This window comes from Schistocerca nitens, chromosome 1, assembly GCF_023898315.1.
Source record: "Schistocerca nitens isolate TAMUIC-IGC-003100 chromosome 1, iqSchNite1.1, whole genome shotgun sequence".
Lineage (NCBI taxonomy): Eukaryota > Metazoa > Arthropoda > Insecta > Orthoptera > Acrididae > Schistocerca > Schistocerca nitens.
This window is the reverse complement of record NC_064614.1, coordinates 606,716,561-606,744,527: the sequence shown is the minus strand read 5'-3', so window position 1 is coordinate 606,744,527 and position 27,967 is coordinate 606,716,561. Positions and strand designations below refer to the sequence as shown.

Genomic DNA, 27,967 nt, shown 5'->3' with positions numbered 1-27,967 from the left:
TTCTGAATATGTCGCATGGCAGAACTTGGAATTCTGATGAAGATAAGTAAAGGCCAGCCATTCTGTCTCCTTGCAATTTTAAAATTTTCTCAAGTGAATTTTCCTTCTGATATGTACCATCTGTTCTTCTGCAGCTGCAGTGCAACCAATCATGAGGCTATTTATTGGAAAAGCCCAGTGTTGCGAGCTAACATACTGTATGGCTTCTACTGCGATACCTACTTCCTCGGCTACTTCTCTTCTAATATTTTCTTCAATGGACTCACCTGTAAAGCATTTTTTTAAATTGTTACTCATATTCTTAATAAAGCCTGGAAACAGTCACAAACCATTTTCCAATCCACAATGAAGAAAAGGATGTGCAATGGCTCAAACAATGCGACAGTGAATTCAGGTTACAAAAAAGAAAGAAGCAATTTTTTTAAACATGACAATAGAACACTTTTCTGTTGGCATATGTTTGTATTCCCACACACTTTCTGTACAAAATTAATTTTGTCCTCTTAAGCAGGAAAATGATACTATTAAACAAAGGTATCAATGAGCAAAGTAACAACCGTCTAGTATTAAGAATCTAATATTTGCCTTCTTGTGAAAGTACCTACCGCCCAACATCAAAACTAGAGGCTGAACACTGATTAAAAATGAAACTTTGACTCTTCATGGGTATTTAAGTTCAGTAATCATCTTATAGAGTATGGCTATCACTTCTAGGTCATGAAAAATATTAGAAAAATTGTTTGTTTTGCCTGTTCACTACAGTAATTTTCTTGTGGATTGGCAGACTCTCTCATCATGATTTGCAAATCTGATTAGACACCATAATGTTTGAGGAGCAAAATGAGCCACAATAGACACTAACAATAAGAATTAGTACTGCCTATCTAGGTGTAGAGATTATATTAAAAATTAACTATCATAAAAGATAGTACACAGGTAATTTAGAGCTACACTTCCTTAACTAATGGCAGTCGCTTCCAAGCCTGAAAGACCCAGAAGCCATTGCAATACAATCTTTGCTTGTATGTAGACTGAGCCATGTAGATATCCAGTTCTCTTATTCAGAAGATAGCAGAGATGAGCTGAACATACCATGAGCCCCATTTTGTTTATGTTGAGTAAATTTTGACCATTACCCATAGAATGTTACTGGGTCATTGAGTTATTGCTGGAGTATTACATGTAAGTAGAAAGAAAGAAGGCTAAACAATGCTGTAATCAGTATAGTCTTTTACTACCAGAATACATAGGTTTCATTACCAATAAGGATACTGCACTTAAAGTAATGATATGAAAGAAATCTCAGATAAAGAACAAAGTATGATTTTAAAAATAAAAACAAATACAAGGTACAATACAGTTACACGCCGCACCACCCTCACACCATATGGAGGAGTTACAAAAACCTGACAATAATAAATAACGTAACAGAATAATACAGAGTCACCCAGAGGTGTGGAACTGTCCTTCCAAAAATAATAACAAGTGGATGACAGAAATTTATAGTAGTATGAGTGGGTGAGAGGTGTAAAACCTATGTAGCTGTTACTAACACGGCAGCCATTTTGTAATACCCCAACTTGGATAAAACTTAAGTTTCAAATGGAAAGAGGAACACATGACTTATCAGACAGATAGGGAATTAAACGAGAAAAACAATGGTGCCTCTCATATGAGCAGAGCTTTATTCATTCTTGGGTTATGCTGTGCATTGTACAGAACAGGGCACATGCTGATGATAACACAAAGGCTACAGGACATGTCATCCAGCATGTTTTAAGGTAGTTGTTTTCCACTGAACCCATTCCCTGAAGGCTTTAACCAACATATGTATTAGAATATGAGAACAAGCATCAAAAGTCTGCTCACTGAGGTGGGCAAGATTTCTGATCTTCATTCTGCACTTCACTGCATGCACAGCTGCCTTCACATGCATTTACAAGTAGAAATGTAATGGTCATAAATTGGGGAACATGGCAACCAGTCCTCTGGAACTCTATGGCGTATCCATCCTCAGGGATAATAAAGCTCCAAGTAATCCCTGACAGTTAGCCCATGAGGTGCCACCATGCTGAAAGGAAGTTGGAATTGTACCATTTCACACAGCAGTGTTAGCAGCACATCTTCATGTAACAACTGCAGATAGTGGGCTGCTGTTAATGTATCATGAATGAAGAAGGGCTCAAAAATATGGGAATCCTGTATTCCACTTTAATTGCTTTCAATGTGCCTACTACCTTTGATGGAGCCATCCTGTGAGGGTTGACATCTCACCAGTTTCTGTGATTCTGTTTATTTACATCTCTTTTAATACAAAAATTAGCTTCATCTGTAAACAATATGTCATAGAGGGAATGATGATTTCCTCCAGCTTGTGTTCACCCATTCTGCAGCTTAACTCGAAGACTTGGATTGTTCTTGGTGAAAGCAACACTTGCATTTTGTAAGAGCACCATTTACATTTGGCCAAAATTCACTTTAGTGATTTATACTGACCCCAGTTTCCAGCAAGATGCAGTGAATACTGTGGTTTGGACTCTTGCTTGCACAGCCAGTATCTACAATAGTTAACCAGTCCCTTGAAGGAAGTTAGTTTCCAGACATGCTTAAGTATGCAGTAGTTAAGCCACTATTCAAATGGCTCTGAGCACTATGGGACTCAACTGCTGAGGTTATTAGTCCCCTAGAACTTAGAACTAGTTAAACCTAACTAACCTAAGGACATCACAAACATCCATGCCCGAGGCAGGATTCGAACCTGCGACCGTAGCGGTCTTGCGGTTCCAGACTGCAGCGCCTTTAACAGCACGGCCACTTCGGCCGGCAAGCCACTATTCAAAAAAGGCACAAAAGGACATGGGAAACTATAATCCAGTCTCTCTTCTGCCTTCATTATCAAAAATGTTTGAAAAGGTAGTCACAATACAAATTCAAAATTCTGTGGAAAAATTTAAAATAACCTCAAAAAATCAGTATAGATATAAATAAAAGAAGAACCACAGTATCTGCAATAAACCATTTTTCAGATAAAATTAACTTATCATCATACAACTCACTGCATGCCACAGGAATTTTTTATGACCTATCAAAGGTGAATCACTCCTTGCTATCCTGTAAACAGGAAAAAAATATGGAATTAGGGGCACTGTATTATAAATGATCTACCACTTACCACTGAGTGTCAGTTTTGTTTGCAGATGACACATCTGTAATCACTGAAAGTAACAGCACTGACAAAATTCCTAAAACTGTATTAAGTAGAAAAAATTAGATACTTGGTTTGATTTAAATGGATTAAAATTAAACATGGAAAAAGACTCAGTTGATGCAATTTCAAAAAGAACAAGCAGAATTAAATAATGGTCAGATCAATCACAAAAACCAGGAAGCTAGCTGTGTGAAATTCCTAGGAATACAGTTGGATAAAAATCTGTCATGGGGCTCACACATACTGTAAGTTGGAAATAAATAAAATAGCCTAGCATTAACAATGAGGATATTGTATATTGCTACCAGTATGGACATAAGAAAAGTAGTATATCACAGCTACTTCAAATTAATAATAAGATATGGAATTGTAATTTGGATTAATTCAAACCATGTGTTGAATATTGAAACTTCAGAAAACCATAATTAGAAACATGCAAAATGTAGAGTAAAGAAAAGAGAAGTCATCTACTCCTTAAAAAACTAAGTACATTAAGTGTTCCCTCAATATACATCTATGAGCTGATTATCTTTTTACATAGTAACCCCAATTTATTTGCAGCAAATCATTTCCAGCATGATTACAACACCAAAAATCAAAATAATTTTATGCTGCCTACCCACTGTTTACAACTTTATGCTCAAACTCCACAGTATATGGGTATGAAAATTTATAACAAACTGAAAGGAAGAGAATTGCTCAGTATACATTAGAGACACTGAAAAAGACCTTCCATGAGAAACTAATGCAGAAATGTTACTATTCAGCAGAATAATTAATTAAGGACAACCTGAAGATTTGAGCAGGAGAGAGCATGTACTTCGGAATGTTGATTTTTATAAGTTTGTTACTTTTTAAGAAAAAAATATTAGTTGTATATTAATTATATATCCAGTACAGTATCTTATATTAATGATATTATATGAAAAATTCTAGACCATTTTTTGTGCTTTGATGAGTCCTGTACATTAAGTCAATGGTTGAAATTGTATGTTACGGCACAATAAACTTCTATTCTGTTCTATTCTATTCTAATGCACAATGCCAGACCATTGGTTGATGTTGCTTCATCAGTAGCCATTTTTGATTGTTCAATTTTCAGTTGTCTGTGACAGAGCAAGTTTCACAGAATTTTTCAAGATGTTTCACCACCACATGCGGGTAATGTGTGGTATGTCTGGAAGGTGGGTGGGATTGGTTGTAATCCTCTGTGATAACACGGATGCTCCTCTCTCCTGATATCAGAATGGTCTCAAGACATTCAGCTTGTGTCAATGCCATCATCTTACATCTCATCTGCAGGGGAGAAACATCTTTCCACTTCAAAATTACAAGTTTTATTCAAGATGACAGTTTCCAAAATGCCTTCCATGTTGGTAACATAGCCTCACACCTACACACCACTGTGCAACAGGTTATTATAAAGCAAGAAGGAGGAAAGTTAGAACTGTTGAAATCGACACAGTTAGAGATGTAATATGTAAATCTACATATATAGCTATACTCCACAAGTCACCTGATCATGTATGGCAGAGGGTACTATGTGTACTGTTCCAGTTGTTTGCAGAAGACAAGTTGTTTCATTAGATCAACTGGTTGATGAAGTGGCTAAGTTAGAGCACTGTGGGGGGAAAAAACCATTGACTGGAGATAATTCAGAATAACAAAAGAAAATCTACATCAAAATCTGTAAAAAAAACTGGAATAATCCAGAAAAAAATGGCTAGCACGAATCCACCACACTAATGAGTTGAACAATCCACTGACAAGGGGTAAGACTTTAGTGAGATGACATACACAAAGGAGCTCTCTAGTACAACTACAATTGTCAGTGTTATACTGATCTCAGTGAAGAGACATCAAATGCACTGGCAGTTCAAGCACAATTTCACCAATTTGCTACTAAGTGGTGGCCTATAGCCTTTTGACGTACAAGGGTAGTAATCATAAATGTATAGAATGTTATTTTATGTATATAAATTGAACTGTTTACATGGATTTACATTTTATAATCAATTATTTAACACTGTGACAAATAAAAGGAAAAGAAAATATGGAACCAGCAGGAATCAAACTCAGGTTACCAAACTACAAGTTTTCAAGTCTGTGCTTTTAACCATTGCCTGCCTGTCAGTTTTTGCATGAATTTTCCTCATACTCTGCACATAAGTCTTTAGAGAGCATTTTACCTTTTCCAATGGCCCAATCAACAAAATATTCCATGAACTTGAAACGATCATTTAACTTCTATCAATACAGTTTGAACCAAATCAATGAGCCTTGTCCCACACACACACCTGTTGTTTGAGTTCCATTTGGCTCACTTTGTCCTCCTGAGATCTACTGGAAAAGGGCCTCTTTAGCAGATCATCTGCAGAAAAGACTTTCATATTAAAAGAAGGTTCATTTTCCACTTTTGCTTTATTAAATTTATTTGTTCGCAATTAATTTCAGCCTTCTAGGCCATTCTCAAGTGATTTTTCTGATTCTGCAAGAGAAAACTACACCTTACATATTGAAACTTATGTTTACTATTCCTTTTGGTTCACAAATGCTGTCCTGTTGGTTTGACTACTTGACATTTACAAAGGTACAGAATAGAATTGCTTTCTTGTTGGTTTGACAGCTTTATATTAACAAAGATGTTATAAATTTGTAAATGTCAAGCTGTCAAACCAATGAGAGAACATTTATCAACCAAAACAAATAGAAAACACTAATTTAAAGGTCCTAACATTTCAATATGTGAGGCATACTTTTCTACTGCAGAACCACAGAGTTACTTGAGAATGCCTAGAAGGCTAGAACTAGCTGTGAACAAGTAAAATTAATACAGCAAAAGTGAAAAATGCCACTTTCTTTTAATAAATTCATTGCTGTGGTATCCAAAAAACTTTCACACTAAACTTGCTTATATATTCATTTTTTAATGACTATATATAGCCTTTTGACTTAACAAGAGTAGTTGTTGAGTGGTCTTCAGTCCAGAGACTGGTTTGATGCAGTTCTCCATGCTACACTATCCTGTGCAAGCTTCTTCATCTCCTAGAACCTACTGCAACCTGCATCCTTCTGAATCTGCTTAGTGTATTCATCTCTTGGTCTCCCTCTACGATTTTTACCCTCCGCGCTGCCCTCCAATACTAAATTGGTGATCCCTTGATGCCTCAGACATGTCCTACCAATCCATCACCTCTCCTAGTCAAGTTGTGCCACAAATTCCTCTTCTCCCCAATTCCATTCATTACCTCATCCATAGTTATGTGATCTACCCATCTAATCTTCAGCATTCTTCTGTAGCACCACATTTCAAAAGCTTCTATTCCCTTCTTGTCCAAACTATTTATCGTTCACGTTTCAAACAAATACTTTCAGAAACGACTTCCTGACACTTAAATCTATACTCGATGTTAACAAATTTCTCTTCTTCAGAAACGATTTTCTTGTCATTGACAGTCTACATTTTATAGCCTCTCTACTTTGCCCATCGTCAGTTATTTTGCTCCCCAAAGAGCAAAACTCATTTACAACTTTAAGCGTCTCATTTCCTAATCTAATACCCTCAGCATCACCCGATTTAATTCGACTACATTTCATTATCTTTGTTTTGCTTTTGTTGATGTTGCCTCCTTTCAAGACACTGTCCATTCCATTCAACTGCTCTTCCAAGTCCTTTGCTGTCTCTGACAGAATCACAATGTCCTTGACAAACCTCAAAGTTTTTATTTCTTCTCCATGGATTTTAATAGCTACTCTGAATTTTTCTTTTGTTTCCTTTACTGCTTGCTCAATATACAGATTGAATAACATTGGGGAGAGGCTACAACCCTGTCTCACTCTCTTCCCAACCACTGCTTCCCTTTCATGTCCCTCGACCCTTATAACTGTCATCTGTTTTCTGTACAAATTGTAAATAGCCTTTCGCTCCCTGTATTTTACCCCTGCCACCTTCAGAATTTGAATGAGAGTATTCCATTCAACATTGTCAAAAGCTTTCTCTAAGTCTACAAATGCTAGAAACGTAGGTTTGCCTTTCCTTATTCTATTTTCTAAGATAAGTCATAGGGCCAGTATTGCCTCATATGTTCCAACATTTCTACGGGATTCCAAACTGATCTTCCCCAAGGTTGGCTTCTACCAGTTTTTCCATTCGTCTGTAAAGAATTAGTGTTAGTATTTTCAGCCGTGGCTTATTAAACTGATAGTTTGGTAATTTTCACATCTGTCAACACCTGCTTTCTTTGGGATTGGAATTATTATATTCTTCTTGAAGTCTGAGGGTATTTCGCGTGTCTCATACATCTTGCTCACCAGATGGTAGAGTTTTGTCATGGCTGGATCTCCCAAGGCTACCAGTAGTTCCAATGGAATGTTGTCTACTCCCGGGGCCTTGTTTCGGCTTAGGTCTTTCAGTGCTCTGTCAAACTCTTCATGCAGTATCATATCTCCCATTTCATCTTCATCTACATCCTCTTCCATTTCCATAATATTGTCCTCAAGTACATCACCCTTGTACAGACCCTCTATATACTCCTTCCACCTTTCTGCTTTCGCTTCTTTGCTTAGAACTGGGTTTCCATCTGAGCTCTTGATATTCATATAAGTGGTTCTCTTTTCTCCAAAGTCACTTTAATTTTCCTGTAGGCAGTATCTATCTCACCCCAAGTGAAATATGCCTCTACATTCTTACATTTGCCTTCTAGCGATCTCTGCTTAGCCATTTTGTACTTCCTGTCGATCTCATTTTTGAGACGTTTGTATTCCTTTTCGCCTGCTTCATTTACTGCATTTTTATATTTTCTCCTTTCATCAATTAAATTCTATATTTCTTCTGTTACCCAAGGATTTCTACTAGCCCTCGTCTTTTTACCTACTAGATACTCTGCCGCCTTCACTATTTCATCCCTCAGAGCTACCCATTCTTCTTCTACTGTATTTCTTTCCCCCATTCCTGTCAATCGTTCCCTAATGTTCTCCCTGAAACTCTCTACAACCTCTGGTTCTGTCAGTTCATCCAGATCCCATCTCCTTAAATTCCCATCTTTTTGCAGTTTCTTCAGTTTTAATCTACAGTTCGTAACCAGTAGATTGTGGTCAGAGTCCACATCTGCCCCTGGAAATGTCTTACAATTTAAAACCTGGTTCCTAAATCTCTGTTTTACCATTATATAATCTATTTGAAACCTTCAAGTATCTTCAGGCCTCTTCATTGTATACAACCTTCTTTTATGATTCTTGAACCACGTAGTAATCATAACTAAATTGAATATACAGGGTGAGGCAGAAAAGACAGATGTTTTTAGAACAGATAATATTCTGGCTCAGGTATTAGGCATTGGGAGACTGATGTGGTCACATGTTTGGTAGTTCATGCCATTTAGTTCAGTCGAGGTCATGGAGCTGTGGACTGCACATCATCATATGTTTCCTTATGATAATTTTGTACATAACAATGATTCTATCGTTGCAGTTCAGCACAAGTTTCATCGCCATTTCAATCTTGCAAGACACAATAGTGTTCCCACTCGTAACACCATCTTATGTTGGACTAAATCACTTCGTTTATGAGGAACAGTGATTAATAGAAAACCGCCATGGGTTCCTCACTCAGTAAGCACTGCAGAAAATGTTGAAAGAGTTCAGCAAGCCATACACCATAAACCTGGTCAATTTGCTAGGAGACATTCTGTTGAACTGTGCCTCAGTAATCGATCAGTAAGGCAAATTTTGCTTATTGATCTAGAATTTCATCCCTACAAAATGGTCATGGTGCAAAAATTGATCCCTAGAGATTACGCACAGCAGCGAAATTTTGCTCAAGAAATGGACATCATTTTGTTTATGAGTGATGAAGCTCATTTTCATTTGAATGGCATGGTAAATCAGAAGACTGTCATTACTGGGTCAGTAAAAATCCAGAACTAATGCTTGAGAGACCATTACATAGTCCCAATGTGACTGGTGTGCTGCAACTGGTGCAAATGTTACTGGTCCATACTTTTTCCAAGATGATAACGGGAACACTGTAACTGTAACATAAGACTGTTATAGACAGATGATCATTGAGTTCTTCCCACCTGGACCAAGAAGAAGACATATTCCTATCTGGCAAGTTCGGTTTCAGCAAGCCGTCATTTCCTGGTTTGTTGACATTAGTTGGCCTCCTCATTCCCCAGACCTGTCCATGTGCACTACTTTTGGTGAGGCAACCTCAAGTCACATGTATAAGAGCATAAACCATGGACACTTGAAGAACTGAAGGAAGCAATTTGTGTGGAAGTTGTCCAAATTGATAGAGCAGTGTTGGAGAGAGTGGAAGCCAATTTCCTAGAGCAGCTTGAGAAGTGCATTGCTGAAAACGGCTGTTACCTGGGAGATGTTAGTTTCAAGCATTAATTTTGTAAAATGGCAACATCATTTGAGTATTATTCCGTAAATAAAAAAAATTCTGAAGCACAAGTAATGACATTTTATGCCTCACCCTGTATTAATTTTACATATGCAAACTGAACTGTTTACATGTATTTAAATGTTTTAATTAACTGTTTAAGATTGTGAGGAATAAGATAAAACGAAGGAAAAAAATATTAGTAGTACCGGGAATCGAACCTGAGCCAACGAATTACATCAGTGATGGTAACCACTCGCCCATGGAGCCATTACTTCAGCTACTCCTAATAAACCCTCATATTCTCAATCCTAAATGACCCTCATACACTGCACTTGCACAATAAGTTACAAGCAATTTCAAAGAAAAATATGACCTGGTGCTGTGAGCAATATAGCACTCAGTGGTGGAAGGGATGATGTCACATCAGAGCAGTAGTAAAAATACAACTGTGTCCCTTCGCCAAGTTGATTGTAGCATTGCTGACCATCATTTCAGCACTCAATACTGGTTTCTACTTACTGCAGAGATAGTGTTATGGAACATGTTTTCATCCATTTTATTTGCATACCCAGCTGGCATTCAAAGAGAAATGATGTAATTTTAGTGTCATTTTGACTAGCACTTGAAGAGAAATGGCATAATTTTAGTGCAATATTTACATTGGGCTGTACCACATTAGCACATGATAACCAGCCACCACTGGCCAGATGGTGTACAATGTAGATAGTGTTACACCTAACTCCTCCGTGCGGCTGTACATGTGGGCGGCTGCACTATAAGGTAAATCACTTTCATATTCATGCATGTACCATATTTTATTACATAATTCCCTCTTTTTTTCTCAAAATGTTTTCCAATAACACTAGGGAGGGGATTACTCAAGTAGTAGAGTGGTGCTTCTAGGAATTCAGAAAGGAAGGGAAACAATGTATTAGGTAGGTAAAAGTTACATTACAGTAATTTGTAACAAAAGATGATGTTCTTTCAAAGTTTCGTTCACACCGACATCTAAAGATTGAAGAATGGATGCTAATCCTCCATGGATGATGGCAGGATGGGGCTTCATCCATTTCATTGGTTGTCTTCCGTAGACTTTCTCCAACGAATCCACCATAAAATCTGCTGTCATCTAGCCATTTTCCTGAACTCAAAAGTGAATTCCATGAAGGATAGTCTCCTTTGATAATGCCTTCCATTTAAAGAGGACATATGGTGTAAGTTTATTGCCATCTGCTGTCATGTACAACATCACTGCGCATCTTAATCTCTGCACTCCACTTGTCTTCACAAGCACATTTTTTGAGCTAGTTGGAGCAACAGTGCTGTTTGCAGCATATCTAGAAACACTGGCATCTGGTCAAGGAGAACAAATAGTCATATTGCTGTCATACTTGTATTACGTAACAGTGGAACTCTATTACCTTATCTGTATAGTCTCAGGGTAAGCACTGGTGCAAAGATGTCCTCCTTTGTAGACTGAGATTTGCTGTCTCATAAAAATAATCACCCAACCAATGCTTGCTTTAAAATCCTTTCTGTCAGTGGCAGCTATCTCGCGAGCTTTGTTCTGAATCATTTCTAGGGAAGATAACCAATGAAATGGATGAAGCCCCACAAACAGCACAAACAGCATTCTGAATTCAACTGACATGAGCACTTATACCATTATCAATTTCGGGATATTTCTGTTTTATGCCGATGGAAAGATTTGGAGCTTGCCTTTGCAGTCATGAGTTTATCTCTTTGTCCCCACCAATATTGTACTGAATGGAGAAATTTCTTCCTGCAGCTTTCACTCTGTCTGTATCAGTGTAAGATAACAGATGTAATTTAAATTTTGCCATGAATCAGAATCTTTCATTCAGAATCAATCTTTCATTGCCATTGTCCACATACAGTAGAATAGGCTTTCTTAATAATATCAGCTAATATCTTAATAGTATCAAGTTACAGTTGCACTTACATTATTACAATTAACCTTTACAATTCACGTATAGGTTAACTACCTTATATACAGCTATAATTTTAAATATTACCATCAGTATTGTCCATATCATAGAGCTCTTTCATATTGTATATTGGGTTTTTTGTAAGCCAGTCATACAATTTTGTTTTGAACTTTTTGAATGCAGGGATCAAGCAGTGAGAGGTAGCTTGTTAAAAATTTTGAGGGCATTTACTTCATAGGAGTTTCCTGTTATGGCTTGTCTGTGCAATGGAATGTCAATGTTTGCCTTATTTCTGGTGTCATATTTGTGTCTCATTTCCCTTAAAACAAATTCCTTAATGCTGTTCTTGACAAAGAGCACAGACTCACAGATGAACAGATCCACAACTGTTAGTAGCTTAAGCCTTGTTAAATGAGGGCAACAGTGCTGTTTATAACCAGCCTTGCACAATATGCAGACAACTTTTTTTTTATTTTTAAAATGTTGCTGATATGAGGAGAATGTCCCCATATGAGAAGACCATACGAGATGTGTGACTGAAAGAGCCCAAAATATGCCACACAGAGATAGTTATTACTGACCATATCTCTCAGTTTCCATATGAGGTAGGACACTTGTGAGATCTTTTTACAGATGTGATTGATATGTTCTTCCCAACTGAGTTTGGCTTCGGTATGTGTTCCTAACATTTATTTTCTATCCTTAGTCAATCCTAACATAAGCTTCTGAGTTCTGTCTGGATTGCACACAAGTTTATTGGCTGCAAACCAGTTCAGTGTGGAGTCAAGAGTTCCTTGAGTGATCTTATTAATGCTTGGGATGTCATGATGCAAAGAAAGTAAAGTTGTATAATAAGCACAGCAGATTGCAGACTGTGATACACAATGGGGCAGGTCATTGACAGCCACAAAGGAAAAGAAGGGGCCAAGGACCCAAGCCCTGTGGTACACCTGTGCAAATTTCTACTAACAGGGAATGTCTATCACTAACTGAGACAAACTGTCTTCTGTTGGTTAGCTAGGAAGACAATACTGCCAACGTAGATAACACTCCAATTTTGTTAGTAATATGTTTAAAAGGAATGCAGTCAAAAACTTTCCTTGAATCACATAATACAAGTGACACCATCTTCTTATTTTCAGACACAATTAAAGTTTGGTCAACAATTTCTAGAACAGCTGCAGAGGTATTTACCTGGCCAAAATCCATCCTCACTGTTGCATAAAAAAGGGCATGTCGTTCAAAGTAATTACTTAACTGAATGTACATAAGTGATTCAAACTAGCTGATAGTTATGTGGAGTAGTTTATCATTCTTTTTGTATATGGGAACAACTCTTTAACTCCATACTCTAAACATTTATTAAAAGTAAAACTGTTCTTTTTAACAACATAATTGGATGTCCAGTAGCAGTTCATACTTTTGGAATTGGACAATTCGGAAACAGTTTCACAGACCTCATAAGGCGTGATTTTGTCCCAACGAAATAAAGATCCTTCAGGCAGCAGGGGATCGAGTACATCCCTTGCAGAAGAATCTGATCTCGTGGATCAAGCAGAGTTTGATATAAATGGCTGATAGAATTATCTTGTCTGATAACCACCCTGCATTTATTTGGGGCACCTTCTATGTACCTTTCACATGCTGCTTTTTTGGCCTGTCTGAGCTTGGCTTTGCAATGCTTTTTACTCCTGCGGTATTCGTTGTAGACCCTACTCCTCTCCTCCTCCCCTTGATTATCCTCATTTTTTCGATACAGTACAGGTGTGTTTTCTCTCATTTCTACCAATTTTTTTGTATACCAGTTGATTTTTTGTTTTACATTTAGGTCTATCAGGGGAACTAATTTTTATTAACCTGGCAGAGGTCGTGCTCCTTGTGGTAACAGAAGCAGTCACACTGGGCCTCACAGACCCAAGAGTCATTTTAGCTGTTTACTGTTGTATATTTAGTTCTCCTAAGTCATGTCATAAGTTTACCATCATTATAAAATACAATAAAATGAAACTCAATAGAATAATATGTATAATACATGTATTTACAAATTATGTTTATATAGAAATGTTACAGGAAATGTATACTAATAAACAATGTTTATAAATGAGAAACAAATTTTAATAGTATGCTTTATGTTTGAACAATATTTACTTATTATTTACTTCTAAATAGTAATTATAACAATATTTACAAACGAAGATGGAATGGTCCTTTATGCAAATGTACTTTTGGCATTTCATACATTGGTAGTTAGCTTCCCTATCAGTATTACTGGAACAATCGTCACATCTTTTCCTTCCTTGGTTTGATGTCTGAAACTGGTTCCACTCGATGGTTGCGGACACAATATTGGAAATAAGTTGTCAATCGATGATCTCAATTGCCTGGGAAGATTTTCCATGTATTTCTCCCATTTCACTTGCTCAGCAACAAGACCAAAGACAAGTTCTTTCATAAAGGTATGCCTTTTCTTCGAAAGAGTACCTTTTTGCGAACTGTACACTCCATTTCATTAATTCCACTAACATTCAGCAATGAATAGAAAACGGTCATTGGCCTGATATGCAATAAAAGTTTTTGTGTCATCAAACAAGAATTGGGTGCAATACAAATTTCATTTATTTGCAATTCTAGGTGGTAATTCTTTGTTATTTTTTCTTCCCATCCCAACCACTGTCAACCTTTTATTCAACAATTCTTTGGCCAGTGCAAAGCTACTGAACCAGTTGTCCATAGTAATATTTCTGCCAGTACTGTGTACAGGCTTCGTAAGACGCATCACCACTTCATATGGAGACAAGCCAGTCGAGAAGGGTCCAGGCGGCTGTTTTCCAGGATAAACATCCAAATTGAGAGTATAAAAGGTCCGTGCATCGGTAAGAGGAAACATCTTTACACCTTATCTGGCGGGTTTCGAAGGTATATATTGCTTGAAAGGGCATCTTTCTCTGAAAGCCTCAAGCTTTTCGTAAATTATAGCATATTCCCCAATAGTATAACACTTTCGGAAATTACCAGATATTTGTTCAAGAAGCTCTCTAATTGGAGCTAGTTTATCATCTTTTTCTCTCTCTTTACAAGTTCGTTTATCATTGAATTGTAAATGTTGTATTAAAAATCTAAACCTCTGAATGCTCATCACTGCTCCGGCAAATTCCTCACCGGTTGTATCATTAGCCCATATATCCTCGAGGTTTGTACGACTCAGTTTTTTCAAACCAAGCATATATATTACGCCCACAAATGGCCTCAATTCAACAGCATTTGTATCCTTCGCATCCCTTTCTTGAGAAAAATTATCTTTCTTTGTACTAATTTGGAAGTTTGTACACTGAACTATAGTATTTATTATGTCAGCCTCAAATGTAAATGTGTAATAATGTTCCTTTCCAGGGTTCTCCTATTTCCAGGCGGAATTTTCTTGGTCCATGTACTTTCAGCATCATGACCAAGAAGAATGCCGCCAATGACATCCTCCTCCGAGGAATTATCTTGTTCCATGTCAGATGTTTCCTCCCTTGATTCTAAATAGTCATCGCTCGCCACACCTTCCAAATCCTCATCTTTAAATTCATTCTCACCCTCGAAGTTAGGGGTATTGCGTAAGCCCAGCTGAGGAAGATCATCGAGGAGCATCATGTGAATTTCTCATACACTATCATCATCCTCAGGCAGAAATATAAATTGTTCTCCCTCCATACCTAAAAAGGCAAAAGAAAAATATGTTGACATCTCAATGCACAAACAAAAGAGTTGTGAGAAAAGTAACAAGACTAGTTGCGTGGGTCTGCCAGACCCCTGAGCCTCAAAGGCCTATTTAGGAATCCTACTATGCAATAAATACATTACATAATGTTATACTCAGAAGGAAAAATAAATAAAACTTACTGTGACAAGGAAGGTCAGAGGAACCCGCAGATGAAAACTCAACAAAGATAAGTACACTTAAGACAGCAGGGTGAGAACTACAGTCGTGCTGAGGTTTCTGCTTGCACAAGACGAATGGAGGGAAAGGCCCACCGGACATCAGGTCACTACCTCCACACCGGCTATTTCCTGTAGAGTATGTCTGGAATTGTCGGGTCTGTCAGACCCATGTGACCACTGTGGGGTGAATGAGGAACATGAATACCATAAGTCTCCCATTTTTTAAAAAGGTCATCAAAACCATTTTCAACTCCAGCTTTTCCTGTTTGACACCCATAGGTAGAGTCTCAATTTGTGTTCTTTAACTTGTCAATAAACAACGTAATGTGCTCCTCTCTCTGACCTCTCATCCATGCCACGTTACATTTATTGTAAATAAGTTGGATGCTTGTGATAAACTGTTAAAAGGGAAGGATCATGATCTGCAAATACTCCATCAGCCAGGCTCGTCAAATATTCCTCTCTATGCAAATTAATAATAATATTGTCTAGACATGTATAATCATGAGTAGGAGACATGTTTGTGCTAAGCACGTTTAAGAATCTTAAGCTACGATTTTTAATAGTGTTCTAGAGTAATGTTGCCTTGAGTCTCACATTTCAATATTAAAATTGTTTTAAGTTTAAGAAGTTTTGTAACCATTAACTCAAGACTGTCCAAAAAATACATTTATATCTCCACTTGGAGACCTATACAGGCTAACAATTGATACATTTCTTCAGTTTGTCTTGTACAACTAAATTCAGCATTTATTTCTGAACAAAGTGGTGTCACATCTAGTTTTGAAAATTTTTGCCCATTCTTGGCATAAATCCCAACACTACAAGTTTTCCTCTTCCCCCCCCCCCCCCCCCCCCCCCCCCCACACAGTACATCAGCTACTACATATCCTTGAGGGACGAAACTGTCAATTTCATTTTCTGTTAGCCAATGTCCTGCCACACATCACATCTACATTCTTAATGCTACAAATATGTTCCAATTCTAATAGTTTATATCTTGTACAACAGATATTCACCTACAGCACCGTAAACATCTGATCACTGTTTTCATTCTCATTCATAATTATATGATATGTCTGAATTATAAGCATTGCAGCTGTCTATGTTGTTACTGCAGAAACGTTTGTCTCCGGTAAAAAAATGCATCTTCTTCATCACTCTTGATAGAAGTCGTTACTTAAGTTAAATCACTTTTGTCTTTCAATAGTATAATTTGATCAGAGTGTTGCACTGTGTTTGTTTTCATATGTATTACTTCCACGACCTTACTGCTAACAAACGCCTTTCCCAGTCTTTTGATGTGAAAGCCGTGAGTTTGGAATCATTTCCTTTTGTGCTTATGTCGACGCATGTTGCATTTTTAAAGTCCCTGCATAGATTCTGCATTGCTTTATTCACTTTTCCCACTTCCTTATTCACACAGGACCAATTGCGTAGGTCACGATGATGTGGTATTGAAAACACGATCACATTCGTATTTCTAAATTGCTGCTGCCTCCATTTAAGGGTAGGTGCGAGCTTTTACCTCATATTTTGCTACGTCATTACTACCCGCAAAAAAGACCGAAAAATCAATACTATTTAGCCCTGAGATATTTTCGTGCCAAACTGTAGTTGCTGCCTTGAGATGTGCTCCTTGTTTTACCATGCTGTTGATCTCTTGTTTACATATAATTCGCAATTCAGGGGCTATTCCTTGCCCTTGACTATGAGCGTAATGTCAATTTCATATGTAGGCCGTGGTGGTCTAGCGGTTCTAGGCGCTCAGTCCGGAACCGCGCGACTGCTGCGGTCGCAGGTTCGAATCCTGCCTCGGGCATGGGTGTGTGTGGTGTCCTTAGGTTAGTTAGGTTTAAGTAGTTCTAAGTTCTAGGGGACTGATGACCACAGATGTTAAGTCCCATAGTGCTCAGAGACATTTGAACCTACTTTTGGAAGGTTAGCGTTATTTTGTCTGTAGCTACAGGTACTCGTCTCGTCTTGAGTCACATTTTCCATGTTGTTTTTTGTGCCAGCAAGAGATGACAACACCGTAGCAGAACTTCTCAGAGTCGGCAGATGTATAATGTTCACATTCCCGCCATGTTGGCTGTTTTTCCAGGGCGGAATGTGCTCCTGTCTCGTCTTGTTAATGCCTCTTCGATCTTGTCACGTGGTAATACATTGTTCATAGCCTTTGCACAGTCCATATTAAAAAATATTTGTGAGACCGGTTGTCATCACTAAATTTCCTGATACTACACAGTCTTCAGCAGTTTTCACTTCATGTCTGCTGTTTTTATATGACGTTTTAGCCCAATTTTTGCAGTTGCTTGAATCAACTTGAGGAAGATTTGCCAAGTTTTTGCTTCGACAGTGACTACAAGTTTTTCCTTCTGAAGTTTTGAGATACAAATTGCAGACTTGAAATATGTTCTTTAAGCTTCGTGATTTCATCTTTACACTTTGTACACATTTGCTTTTTCATTGCCCGCCCAATTTACAATTTTTTGTGACGACACTTCAGTACTTTCACTCTAGCTGCCGTCTTAGACACCACGTAGTTTGCATATTTCGACATTATGACGACTTGTTACAAAATAACCTAGAAATACATCAGCAACTTCACTTTTCAAATTTACGATATGTTGTGACAATGGAGATATTTTTATGCGAAGTATCACTGTGTCCATTGTTGTCCACTGTCAAGTCATTTGATGGCCGCTTCAGTAAGAACGAACCAGGAGAGGGAATGATGTGTTATATTAATCAAATAAATTTTTAATGATGAAAAATCGTAGGGGATGGGAATATACGAGGGGGGAGCTTATGCAATAAAATACAGTAATAAACTTCACACCAATCTGATGTTTGTTCCACGCTATCTTCACGGTGTTGCAATTCTAACGTTCAGTGTAGTTAACGACTGATTGTAGAAAATGTAGCACTACTTGTTATATCAAGCTGCAGCCATGCGTTTAATATATGGCACAGGAGTGTAGTCCCCAGAAAGGTGAACGAATGAACATAAAAAAATTCACACAAGCATCATTCTAATTGGGGAAAACTCATTACAGTGTATAGACACTTCCGATAAACTGGGTCATGCAGCTTCCAGAAAGCTGGCCAACATTCTCAAGAACAAATTGTGCACACAGTAGAATTTGAGGAGGATGGTGTCCCATTGTACGGGGAAGGAGTTACCAATTTGCTTATGAAATGCCTACGTCAAAGAACAAGGAGCAGTGAGTATGGTATTGAGGAAGACCAATTTACACTCTAGCATGGATTACATTGTAATGTACATATTGAGACTACCAGTCATCATGAGCTTAAGTTTTTGCTATGAAGTGAATTTGTTTATGGCAATTAAAAACTAAATAACCAGTTCTGACCATTAGTACTATATCTTCAGACACTCAATTTGGGATTTTCCACTATCAATATAATTTTGATCTTAAAGGTTTACAACACCCTTTAATCTTTAAATATGGATGCCAATAAAAGTTTCACAATCTTTCAAAGCTAACCATTCATCTCCTTCATATTCTAGAATAAATAAAGTGAGGCACAATTGAAGCCATGAGGGCAAATCATTGTTCATGTCTGCATAAATCCATCAGTACAATTCTGCAGCTGAGAATGTTGTACATGTAAGTTAAAATTATATTTATGTTAAAAATCAGATTAATTCTCCCACACATTTGAAACTCATTTTCAGTATTTATTTGTGTTCAGTTACAAAAATTGACTTGTCTTTGGAGGAAACCCACAATCACCTGTTGCAAAATAGGTTTTGTTATTCATCTAGATTGCACTAATTTTTAAAAATGACCAGTTTTGATTCTAAATGAGCCATCCCCTGATCTGATTGTATCAGTTAACCCTTAAATGCATGAATTTTTTATTTTTTATTGAAAAAATTCCCACTGCTGCGTTCAGGTGTGTTAAATGCCAGAAAAATAGTTTAAAAAATGTATTTCAAAATTTGAGGGTCTTAGATACAAATTAATGGCTTGTAGCTGATCAGCTACAAAATGCATTTATCAGTTAACTGACATACCATAGTGACAACTTTATATCAACTAGTGCTTGGGAATTCTGCTAAATTGCAAAAGTGGACATTCTCCATACACACTCACAGAGGCCGGCCGGGGTGGCCGAGCGGTTCTAGGCACTACAGTCTGGAACCGCGTGACCGCTACGGTCGCATGTTCGAATCTCAGAAGTGGTATCTTAGAATATTCTATCATCTGTTAGATATGGACATAGTAAATGCATGGATTCTGTACAAAAGAGTAGCAGAGTTTAAAGAGAATCTAAAGACCATAAAGCTAAGAAAATTGTGCCTGGATGTTGCTGAATGTTTATGCTATGCTGAGACCGCAACACCAAAATGTGGGAGACCAGGCAATGAATTGGAACAACAAATCCAAGCAAAGAAGAGTAGAGGACCAACTGCTCACCAAAGGATGTAAGACTGGACCAAGTGTATTATTTTCCATCTCCCTTGGAAATAAGCAGAGATGTAAATCTCCTAGATGTAATGGATTCACATAGGTTTATTGTGAAAAGCGTTTAGTACCATTATGCTTTCACAAAAATAAAAATTGCTTTAAGGATTATCATATCAAATAGAACTATTGCACATTCCAAATTAAGATGAAAATTTTTAAATTAATTCTGTGCTACATTTAAATAAATTTTTGTGTTGATTTTGTAACCTACTGAAGCTTATGTAATTTTTATTTTATTTTATTTTATTATTATTATTTTTCCTACCGCTACGGTCACATGTTCGAATCCTGTGGATGTGTGTAATGTCCTTAGGTTAGTTAGTTTTAAGTAGTTCTAAGTTGTAGGGGACTGATGACCTCAGAAGTTAAGTCCCATAGTGCTCCTAGCCATTTGAACCATTTTTGAACACTCACAGAGACTTATTCACTGGCATTAAGTAAGGAAAAATAATAAGAAGTAGGTAGCACTGTCCCAGGAGTAGCTTGTAAGCTTTGTGAAGACTGCATTGTTACCATACTTCATCTTTCATTATGACTGCCGTTGCCAGAATCTTCATATTTGTGCGTAAAGTAAATTGGGTATTGTGAAGAGTCATCAGATGATGAGTCCAGACTATCTTCACTGCATAAAGGGATCTCCAGCCACTCCAAGATATCTTTCTCCTGATCTCTTCTTGTCATGGTCAGGTTGCGTTTTGAAATACGGTGTAGATACACATTGTAGCTGATTAGTTACAAACAGTATTTCACAATTTTTTACACTTTATATGTTAAAATATAAACATATTATGATTTAAATAGTTTCCACATACTTTACTAATGTCCCAAAAATTTTTTAAACCCAGTAATCGGCGTATAAACATACTTTCTGCACTTCCGTTTTCACAAACGGAATGTGCCATTCAGCAGCGATGCAGCTGTACGAGATATCCATTGTAGCAGCCTTGAGGTAACACTTTAGGTGTCAGTGACACTTTAGGAGTCAACATGTGCCCTCTTTTAGTGGACTGAGATCAAATACTACATAATTCCCCACTCTGATTGCTACTAGAACTGTCTTAATATAAATTAGTGGAATCCACAGAGTCCTTGTAAAAGGGGTGGCAATGCTAACTGATATTCAACTCAGAACTTTGGGGAGACAAATACTGAACTTGATAATAGGGCTGAACAAGTTGTGATTATTGCCATTTAGCTCCAACTAAGCAACATATGTAAGTTGCAGAATGTTACAGATTTGGTTTACCTCTCACTTGATCGATGGAACACACAACTAGCTAAGTGTTGCATATCTAAAAGCAATTTCTTTACATAGTTATCAGGTGTTAGCTATGTGTGGTTTCAATATGATAATTTGAAGAGCAAGCTTCCTACCAATAGGTGTGCCCCATAAAACAAAAAAAGGAGGGAGAAGGGGGTATGTTGTTGTTGTTGTTGTTGTTGTTGTTGTTGTCTTCAGTCCTGAGGCTGGTTTGATGCAGCTCTCCATGCTACTCTATCCTGTGCAAGCTTCTTCATCTCCCAGTACCTACTGCAACCTACATCCTGCTGAATCTGCATAGTGTATTCATCTCTTGGTCTCCCTCTATGATTTTTACCCTCCACGCTGCCCTCCAGTACTAAATTGGTGATCCCTTGATGCCTCAGAACATATCCTACCAACCGATCCCTTCTTCTAGTCAAGTTGTGCCACAAACTTCTCTTCTCCCCAATCCTATTCAATACCTCCTCAATAGTTATGTGATCTACCCATCTAATCTTCAGCATTCTTCTGTAGCATCACATTTCAAAAGCTTCTATTCTCTTCTTGTCCAAACTATTTATCGTCCATGTTTCACTTCCATACATGGCTACACTCCATACAAATACTTTCAGAAATGACTTCCTGACACTTAAATCTATACTCGATGTTAATAAATTTCTCTTCTTCAGAAACGCTTTCCTTGCCATTGCTAGTCTATATTTTATATCCTCTCTACTTCGACCATCATCAGCTATTTTGCTTCCCAAATAGCAAAACTCCTTTACTACTTTAAGTGTCTCATTTCCTAATCTAATTCCCTCAGCATCACCCGACTTAATTCGACTACATACCATTATCCTCGTTTTGCTTTTGTTGATGTTCATCTTATATCCTCCTTTCAAGACACTATCCATTCCGTTCAACTGCTCTTCCAAGTCCTTTGCTGTCTCTGACAGAATTACAATGTCATCGGCGAACCTCAAAGTTTTTATTTCTTCTCCATGGATTTTAATACCTACTCTGAATTTTTCTTTTGTTTCCTTCACTGCTTGCTCAATATACAGATTGAATAACATTGGGGAGAGGCTACAACCCTGTCTCACTCCCTTCCCAACGACTGCTTCCCTTTCATGTCCCTCGACCCTTATAACTGCCATCTGGTTTCTGTACAAATTGTAAATAGCCTTTTGCTCCCTGTATTTTACTCCTGCCACCTTCAGAATTTTAAAGAGAGTATTCCAGTCACCATTGTCTAAAGCTTTCTCTAAGTCTACAAATGCTAGAAATGTAGGTTTGCCTTTCCTTAATCTAGCGTCTAAGATAAGTTGTAGGGTCAGTATTGCCTCACGTGTCCTGATATTTCTGCAGAATCCAAACTGATCTTCCCCAAGGTCGGCTCCTAGTTTTTCCATTCATCTGTAAAGTATTCGCATTAGTATTTTGCAGCCATGACTTATTAAACTGATAGTTCGGTAATTTTCACATCTGTCAACACCTGCTTTCTTTGGGATTGGAATTATTATATTCTTCTTGAAGTCTGAGAGTATTTCGCCTGTCTCATACAACTTGCTCACCAGATGGTAGAGTTTTGTCAGGACCGGCTCTCCCAAGGCTGTCAGTAGTTCTAATGGAATGTTGTCTACTCCCGGGGCCTTGTTTCGACTCAGGTCTGTCAGTGCTCTGTCAAACTCTTCACGCAGTATCATATCACCCTTTTCATCTTCATCTACATCCTGTTCCATTTCCATAATATTGTCCTCAAGTACATCGCCCTTGTATAGACCCTCTATATACTCCTTCCGCCTTTCCACTTTCCCTTCTTTGCTTAGAGCTGGTTTTGCATCTGAGCTCTTGATATTCATACAAGTGATTCTCTTTTCTCCAAAGCTCTCTTTAATTTTCCTGTAAGCTGTATCTATCTTACCCTAGTGAGATAAGCCTCTATATCCTTACATTTATCCTCTAGCCATCCCTGCTTAGCCATTTTGCACTTCCTGTCGATCTCATTTTTGAGATGTTTGTATTCCTTTTTGCCTGCTTCATTTACTGCATTTTTATATTTTCTCCTTTCATCAATTAAATTCAATATTTCTTTTGTTACCCAAGGATTTTTACTAGCCCTCGTCTTTTTACTTACTTGATCTATGTACCGACTTGACAGAAAATCCTAGGAAGTTCCGGTCTTATGTTAAATCAGTAAGTGGCTCGAAACAGCATATCCAGATACTCGGGGATGATGATGGCATTGAAACAGAGGATGACACGCATAAAGCTGAAATACTAAACATCTTTTTCCAAAGCTGTTTCACAGAGGAAGACCGCACTGCAGTTCCTTCTCTAAATCCTCGCACAAATGAAAAAACAGCTGACATCGAAATAAGTGTCCAGGGAATAGAAAAGCAACTGGAATCACTCAACAGAGGAAAGTCCACTGGACCTGACGGGATACCAATTCGATTCTACACAGAGTACGCGAAAGAACTTGCCCCCCTTCTAACAGCCGTGTACCGCAGGTCTCTAGAGGAACGGAGGGTTCCAAATGATTGGAAAAGAGCACAGGTAGTCCCAGTCTTCAAGAAGGGTCGTCGAGCAGATGCGCAAAACTATAGACCTATATCTCTGACGTCGATCTGTTGTAGAATTTTAGAACATGTTTTTTGCTCGAGTATCATGTCGTTTTTGGAAACCCAGAATCTACTATGTAGGAATCAACATGGATTCTGGAATCAGCGATCGTGTGAGACCCAACTCACTTTATTTGTTCATGAGACCCAGAAAATATTAGATACAGGCTCCCAGGTAGATGCTATTTTTCTTGACTTCCGGAAGGCGTTCGATACAGTTCCGCACTGTCGCCTGATAAACAAAGTAAGAGCCTACGGAATATCAGACCAGCTGTGTGGCTGGATTGAAGAGTTTTTAGCAAACAGAGCACAGCATGTTGTTATCAATAGAGAGACGTCTACAGACGTTAAAGTAACCTCTGGCGTGCCACAGGGGAGTGTTATGGGACCATTGCTTTTCACAATATATATAAATGACCTAGTAGATAGTGTCGGAAGTCCTATGCGGCTTTTCGCGGATGATGCTGTAGTATACAGAGAAGTTGCAGCATTAGAAAATTGTAGCGAAATGCAGGAAGATCTGCAGCAGATAGGCACTTGGTGCAGGGAGTGGCAACTGACCCTTAACATAGACAAATGTAATGTATTGCGAATACATAGAAAGAAGGATCCTTTATTGTATGATTATATGATAGCGCAACAAACACTGGTAGCAGTTACTTCTGTAAAATATCTGGGAGTATGCGTGCGGAACAATTTGAAGTGGAACGATCATATAAAATTAATTGTTGGTAAGGCGGGTACCAGGTTGAGATTCATTGGGAGAGTCCTTAGAAAATGTAGTCCATCAACAAAGGAGGTGGCTTACAAAACACTCGTTCGACCTATACTTGAGTATTGCTCGTCAGTGTGGGATCCGTACCAGATCGGGTTGACGGAGGAGATAGAGAAGATCCAAAGAAGAGCGGCGCGTTTCGTCACAGGGTTATTTGGTAACCGTGATAGCGTTACGGAGATGTTTAACAAACTCAAGTGGCAGACTCTGCAAGAGAGGCGCTCTCCATCGCGGTGTAGCTTGCTCGCCAGGTTTCGAGAGGGTGCGTTTCTGGATGAGGTATCGAATATATTGCTTCCCCCTACTTATACCTCCCGAGGAGATCACGAATGTAAAATTAGAGGGATTAGAGTGCGCACGGAGGCTTTCAGACAGTCGTTCTTCCCGCGAACCATACGCGACTGGAACAGGAAAGGGAGGTAATGACAGTGGCACGTAAAGTGCCCTCCGCCACACACTGTTGGGTGGCTTGCGGAGTATAAATGTGGATGTAGATGTAGATCCTCTGCTGCCTTCACTACTTCATCCCTCAAAGTTACCCATTCTTCTTCTACTGTATTTCTTTCCCCCATTCCTGTCAATTGTTCCCTTATGCTCTCCCTGAAACTCTCTACAACCTCTGGTTCTTTCAGTTTATCCAGGTCCCATCTCCTTAAATTCACACCTTTTTGCAGTTTCTTCAGTTTTAATCTACAGTTCATAACCAATAGATTGTGGTCAGAGTCCACATCTGCCCCTGGAAATGTCTTACAATTTAAAACCTGGTTCCTAAATCTCTGTCTTACCATTATATAATCTATCTGAAACCTGTCAGTATCTCCAGGCCTCTTCCATGTATACAACCTTCTTTTATGATTCTTGAACCAAGTGTTAGCTATGATTAAGTTGTGCTCTGTACAAAATTCTACCAGGCGGCTTCCTCTTTCATTTCTTATTCCCAATCCGTATTCACCTACTACGTTTCCTTCTCTCCTTTTTTCTACTGCCGAATTCCAGTCACCCATAACTATTAAATTTTGGTCTCCCTTCACTATCTGAATAATTTTTTTTTTTTATTTCATCATACATTTCTTCAATTTCTTCGTCATCTGCAGAGCTAGTAGGCATATAAACTTGTACTACTGCAGTAGGCGTGGGCTTCGTGTCTATCTTGGCCACAATAATGCATTCACTATGCTGTTTGTAGTAGCTTACACGCACTCCTATTTTTTTTATTCATTATTAAACCGACTCCTGCATTACACCTATTTGATTTTGTATTTATAACCCTGTATTCGCCTGACCAAAAGTCTTGTTCCTCCTGCCACCGAACTTCACTAATTCCCACTATATCTAACTTTAACCTATCCATTTCCCTTTTTAAATTTTCTAACCTACCTGCTCGATTAAGGGATCTGACATTCCCCACTTCGATCCGTAGAATGCCAGTTTTCTTTCTCCTGATAACGACATCCTTTTGAGTAGTCCCCGCCCGGAGATCCGAATGGGGGACTATTTTACCTCCAGAATATTTTACCCAAGAGCACGCCATCATCATTTAACCATACAGTAAAGCTGCATGCCCTCGGGAAAAATTACGGTTGTAGTTTCACCTTGCTTTCAGTCGTTCGCAGTACCAGCACAGCAAGGCCGTTTTGGTTAGTGTTACAAGGCCAGATCAATCAATCATCCAGACTGTTGACCCTGCAACTACTGAAAAGGCTGCTGCCCCTCTTCAGGAACCACACGTTTGTCTGGCCTCTCAACAGACACCCCTCCGTTGTGGTTGCACCTATGGTACGGCTATCTATCGCTGAGGCACGCAAGTCTCCCCACCAACGGCAAGGCGGCAAGGTCCATGGTTCATTGTGGGGGGGGGGGGGGGGGGGGGGGTTATAAACCCCACAATATTGTGTGAGCTAAATGTCAATGCAGCCAACATTGTTTGACTTTTTTAAAATTGTTGTTTGGTTTTAGAGCTGTAGCTTTTCTTTTTTGTTACTGTATTAATCCAACTTTACATAATGTGGAGGCACTCATATAAGAAAAATTCGGATTTATTGCATATTGCAACTAGAAATAAAACATGATACCTGATTCAACGAAGCCTGCTATGCACGTATACATTCCAGGTGGGTGTGAATGTTGACGTACTAGTAAAATTTTGCTGTTGTCATAAGTTCTGACCAAAGTTATTCCAACAGGATTTACTGCTGGATAGTGAGATTTATGGCACGAAACACATTTCTTCTGTGTCCTTGCAGGTGCAGGAGTCAGTTTCTGACCACAAGAACTGCAAAAATTAAACTCTTCATTCCATTTTAGGAGAGCTAAAGCCTGCAACAGTTTCACAACCAAACAAAAAATATATGATTGCACAATATAAATCACTTAGTACAATCAGGTTAACTGCTATTTTTAATCTATGCATCTAAGAAAACCTCCATAAATGTTGGTTTCCTTATGTTGAGGTTATCTAAGAAACGCAAGAAAATCGTAATTATATGCAGCCTGTAATTCTTTTGAATGTTATAGCAAGAACTGGTCCTTTCACTGTTTGTAACATATCTTATCACTATGTCAATAAAATAAAAAAATCATCTTGGCATTTGCCTTATGTGATTTGGAGAAATTAAGGAAAGCTTGAATCTGGATGGACAGATGAGTTTATTAAACCCACTCCTCAGAAATGTTAACTCTTTGCATAATTACTCCACCACAACACTTAATGATAATATTTCAGGATAAGTTAACTGCTCGATTGTGCAAAAAGGTACCCCGTAATGAAGTAACAATTGGATTTATACAAGTACAACTTGAAAGCATTTTGTAGTAACTAAGAGTATTAATTAAAGTTATTCTCTGATAATATATTTATTCAGCAATTCATAAGTTTGAGAACAACAGCAGATACAATATTAATAGGAAAAATGTTGCATTCTAATGTAGCAGTTGTCTAGTGTGAAATGAATAGTCACCAATGTTAGCTAAACAATGTCAGTACTGTTGTAGCAGTCTTTTGTTAACACCATTGCCCCCACATGACAAAGGGTAAAAGTCAAGAACTGTAGGGCTTTCAAAACATTTAAATAGCTGATACATTATTGACAGAGCACTCCCTATCATCATGTACTACATTACTCATGCAATCCCTACACAAATTCTCAATATGCATTGGATCTTTAACACCCCCCCCCTCCTTTTCTACATCTGTCTGCCTTGACAGCTCATGGCTCAATGCCTTAACAACACAGTGGTGCTACCTCAGAGTGGGGGGAGGCAGTGACCCATATTATTCACATAACTTGATATCTTTCGTCACACTAACCTTAATTGAAATTACTTTGGCTAGTAAGGAAGTGAAATAAATTTGTT

At 38.2% G+C, this 27,967-nt stretch overlaps 1 protein-coding gene across 1 annotated transcript in view; it reads right to left on the bottom strand.

The window, feature by feature from the left end:
• LOC126256766 (NAD(P)H pyrophosphatase NUDT13, mitochondrial-like) overlaps positions 1-27,967 on the bottom strand; it is a 76,752-nt gene that overhangs the window by 4,295 nt on the left and 44,490 nt on the right. Inside the window, exons 3-4 of the mRNA XM_049955507.1 lie at positions 26,686-26,929; positions 118-266 (exon numbers count right to left, since the gene is read on the bottom strand). Of these exons, the coding sequence (XP_049811464.1) occupies positions 118-266; positions 26,686-26,929 (393 nt within the window). The remainder of the gene's footprint in view (positions 1-117; positions 267-26,685; positions 26,930-27,967) is intronic.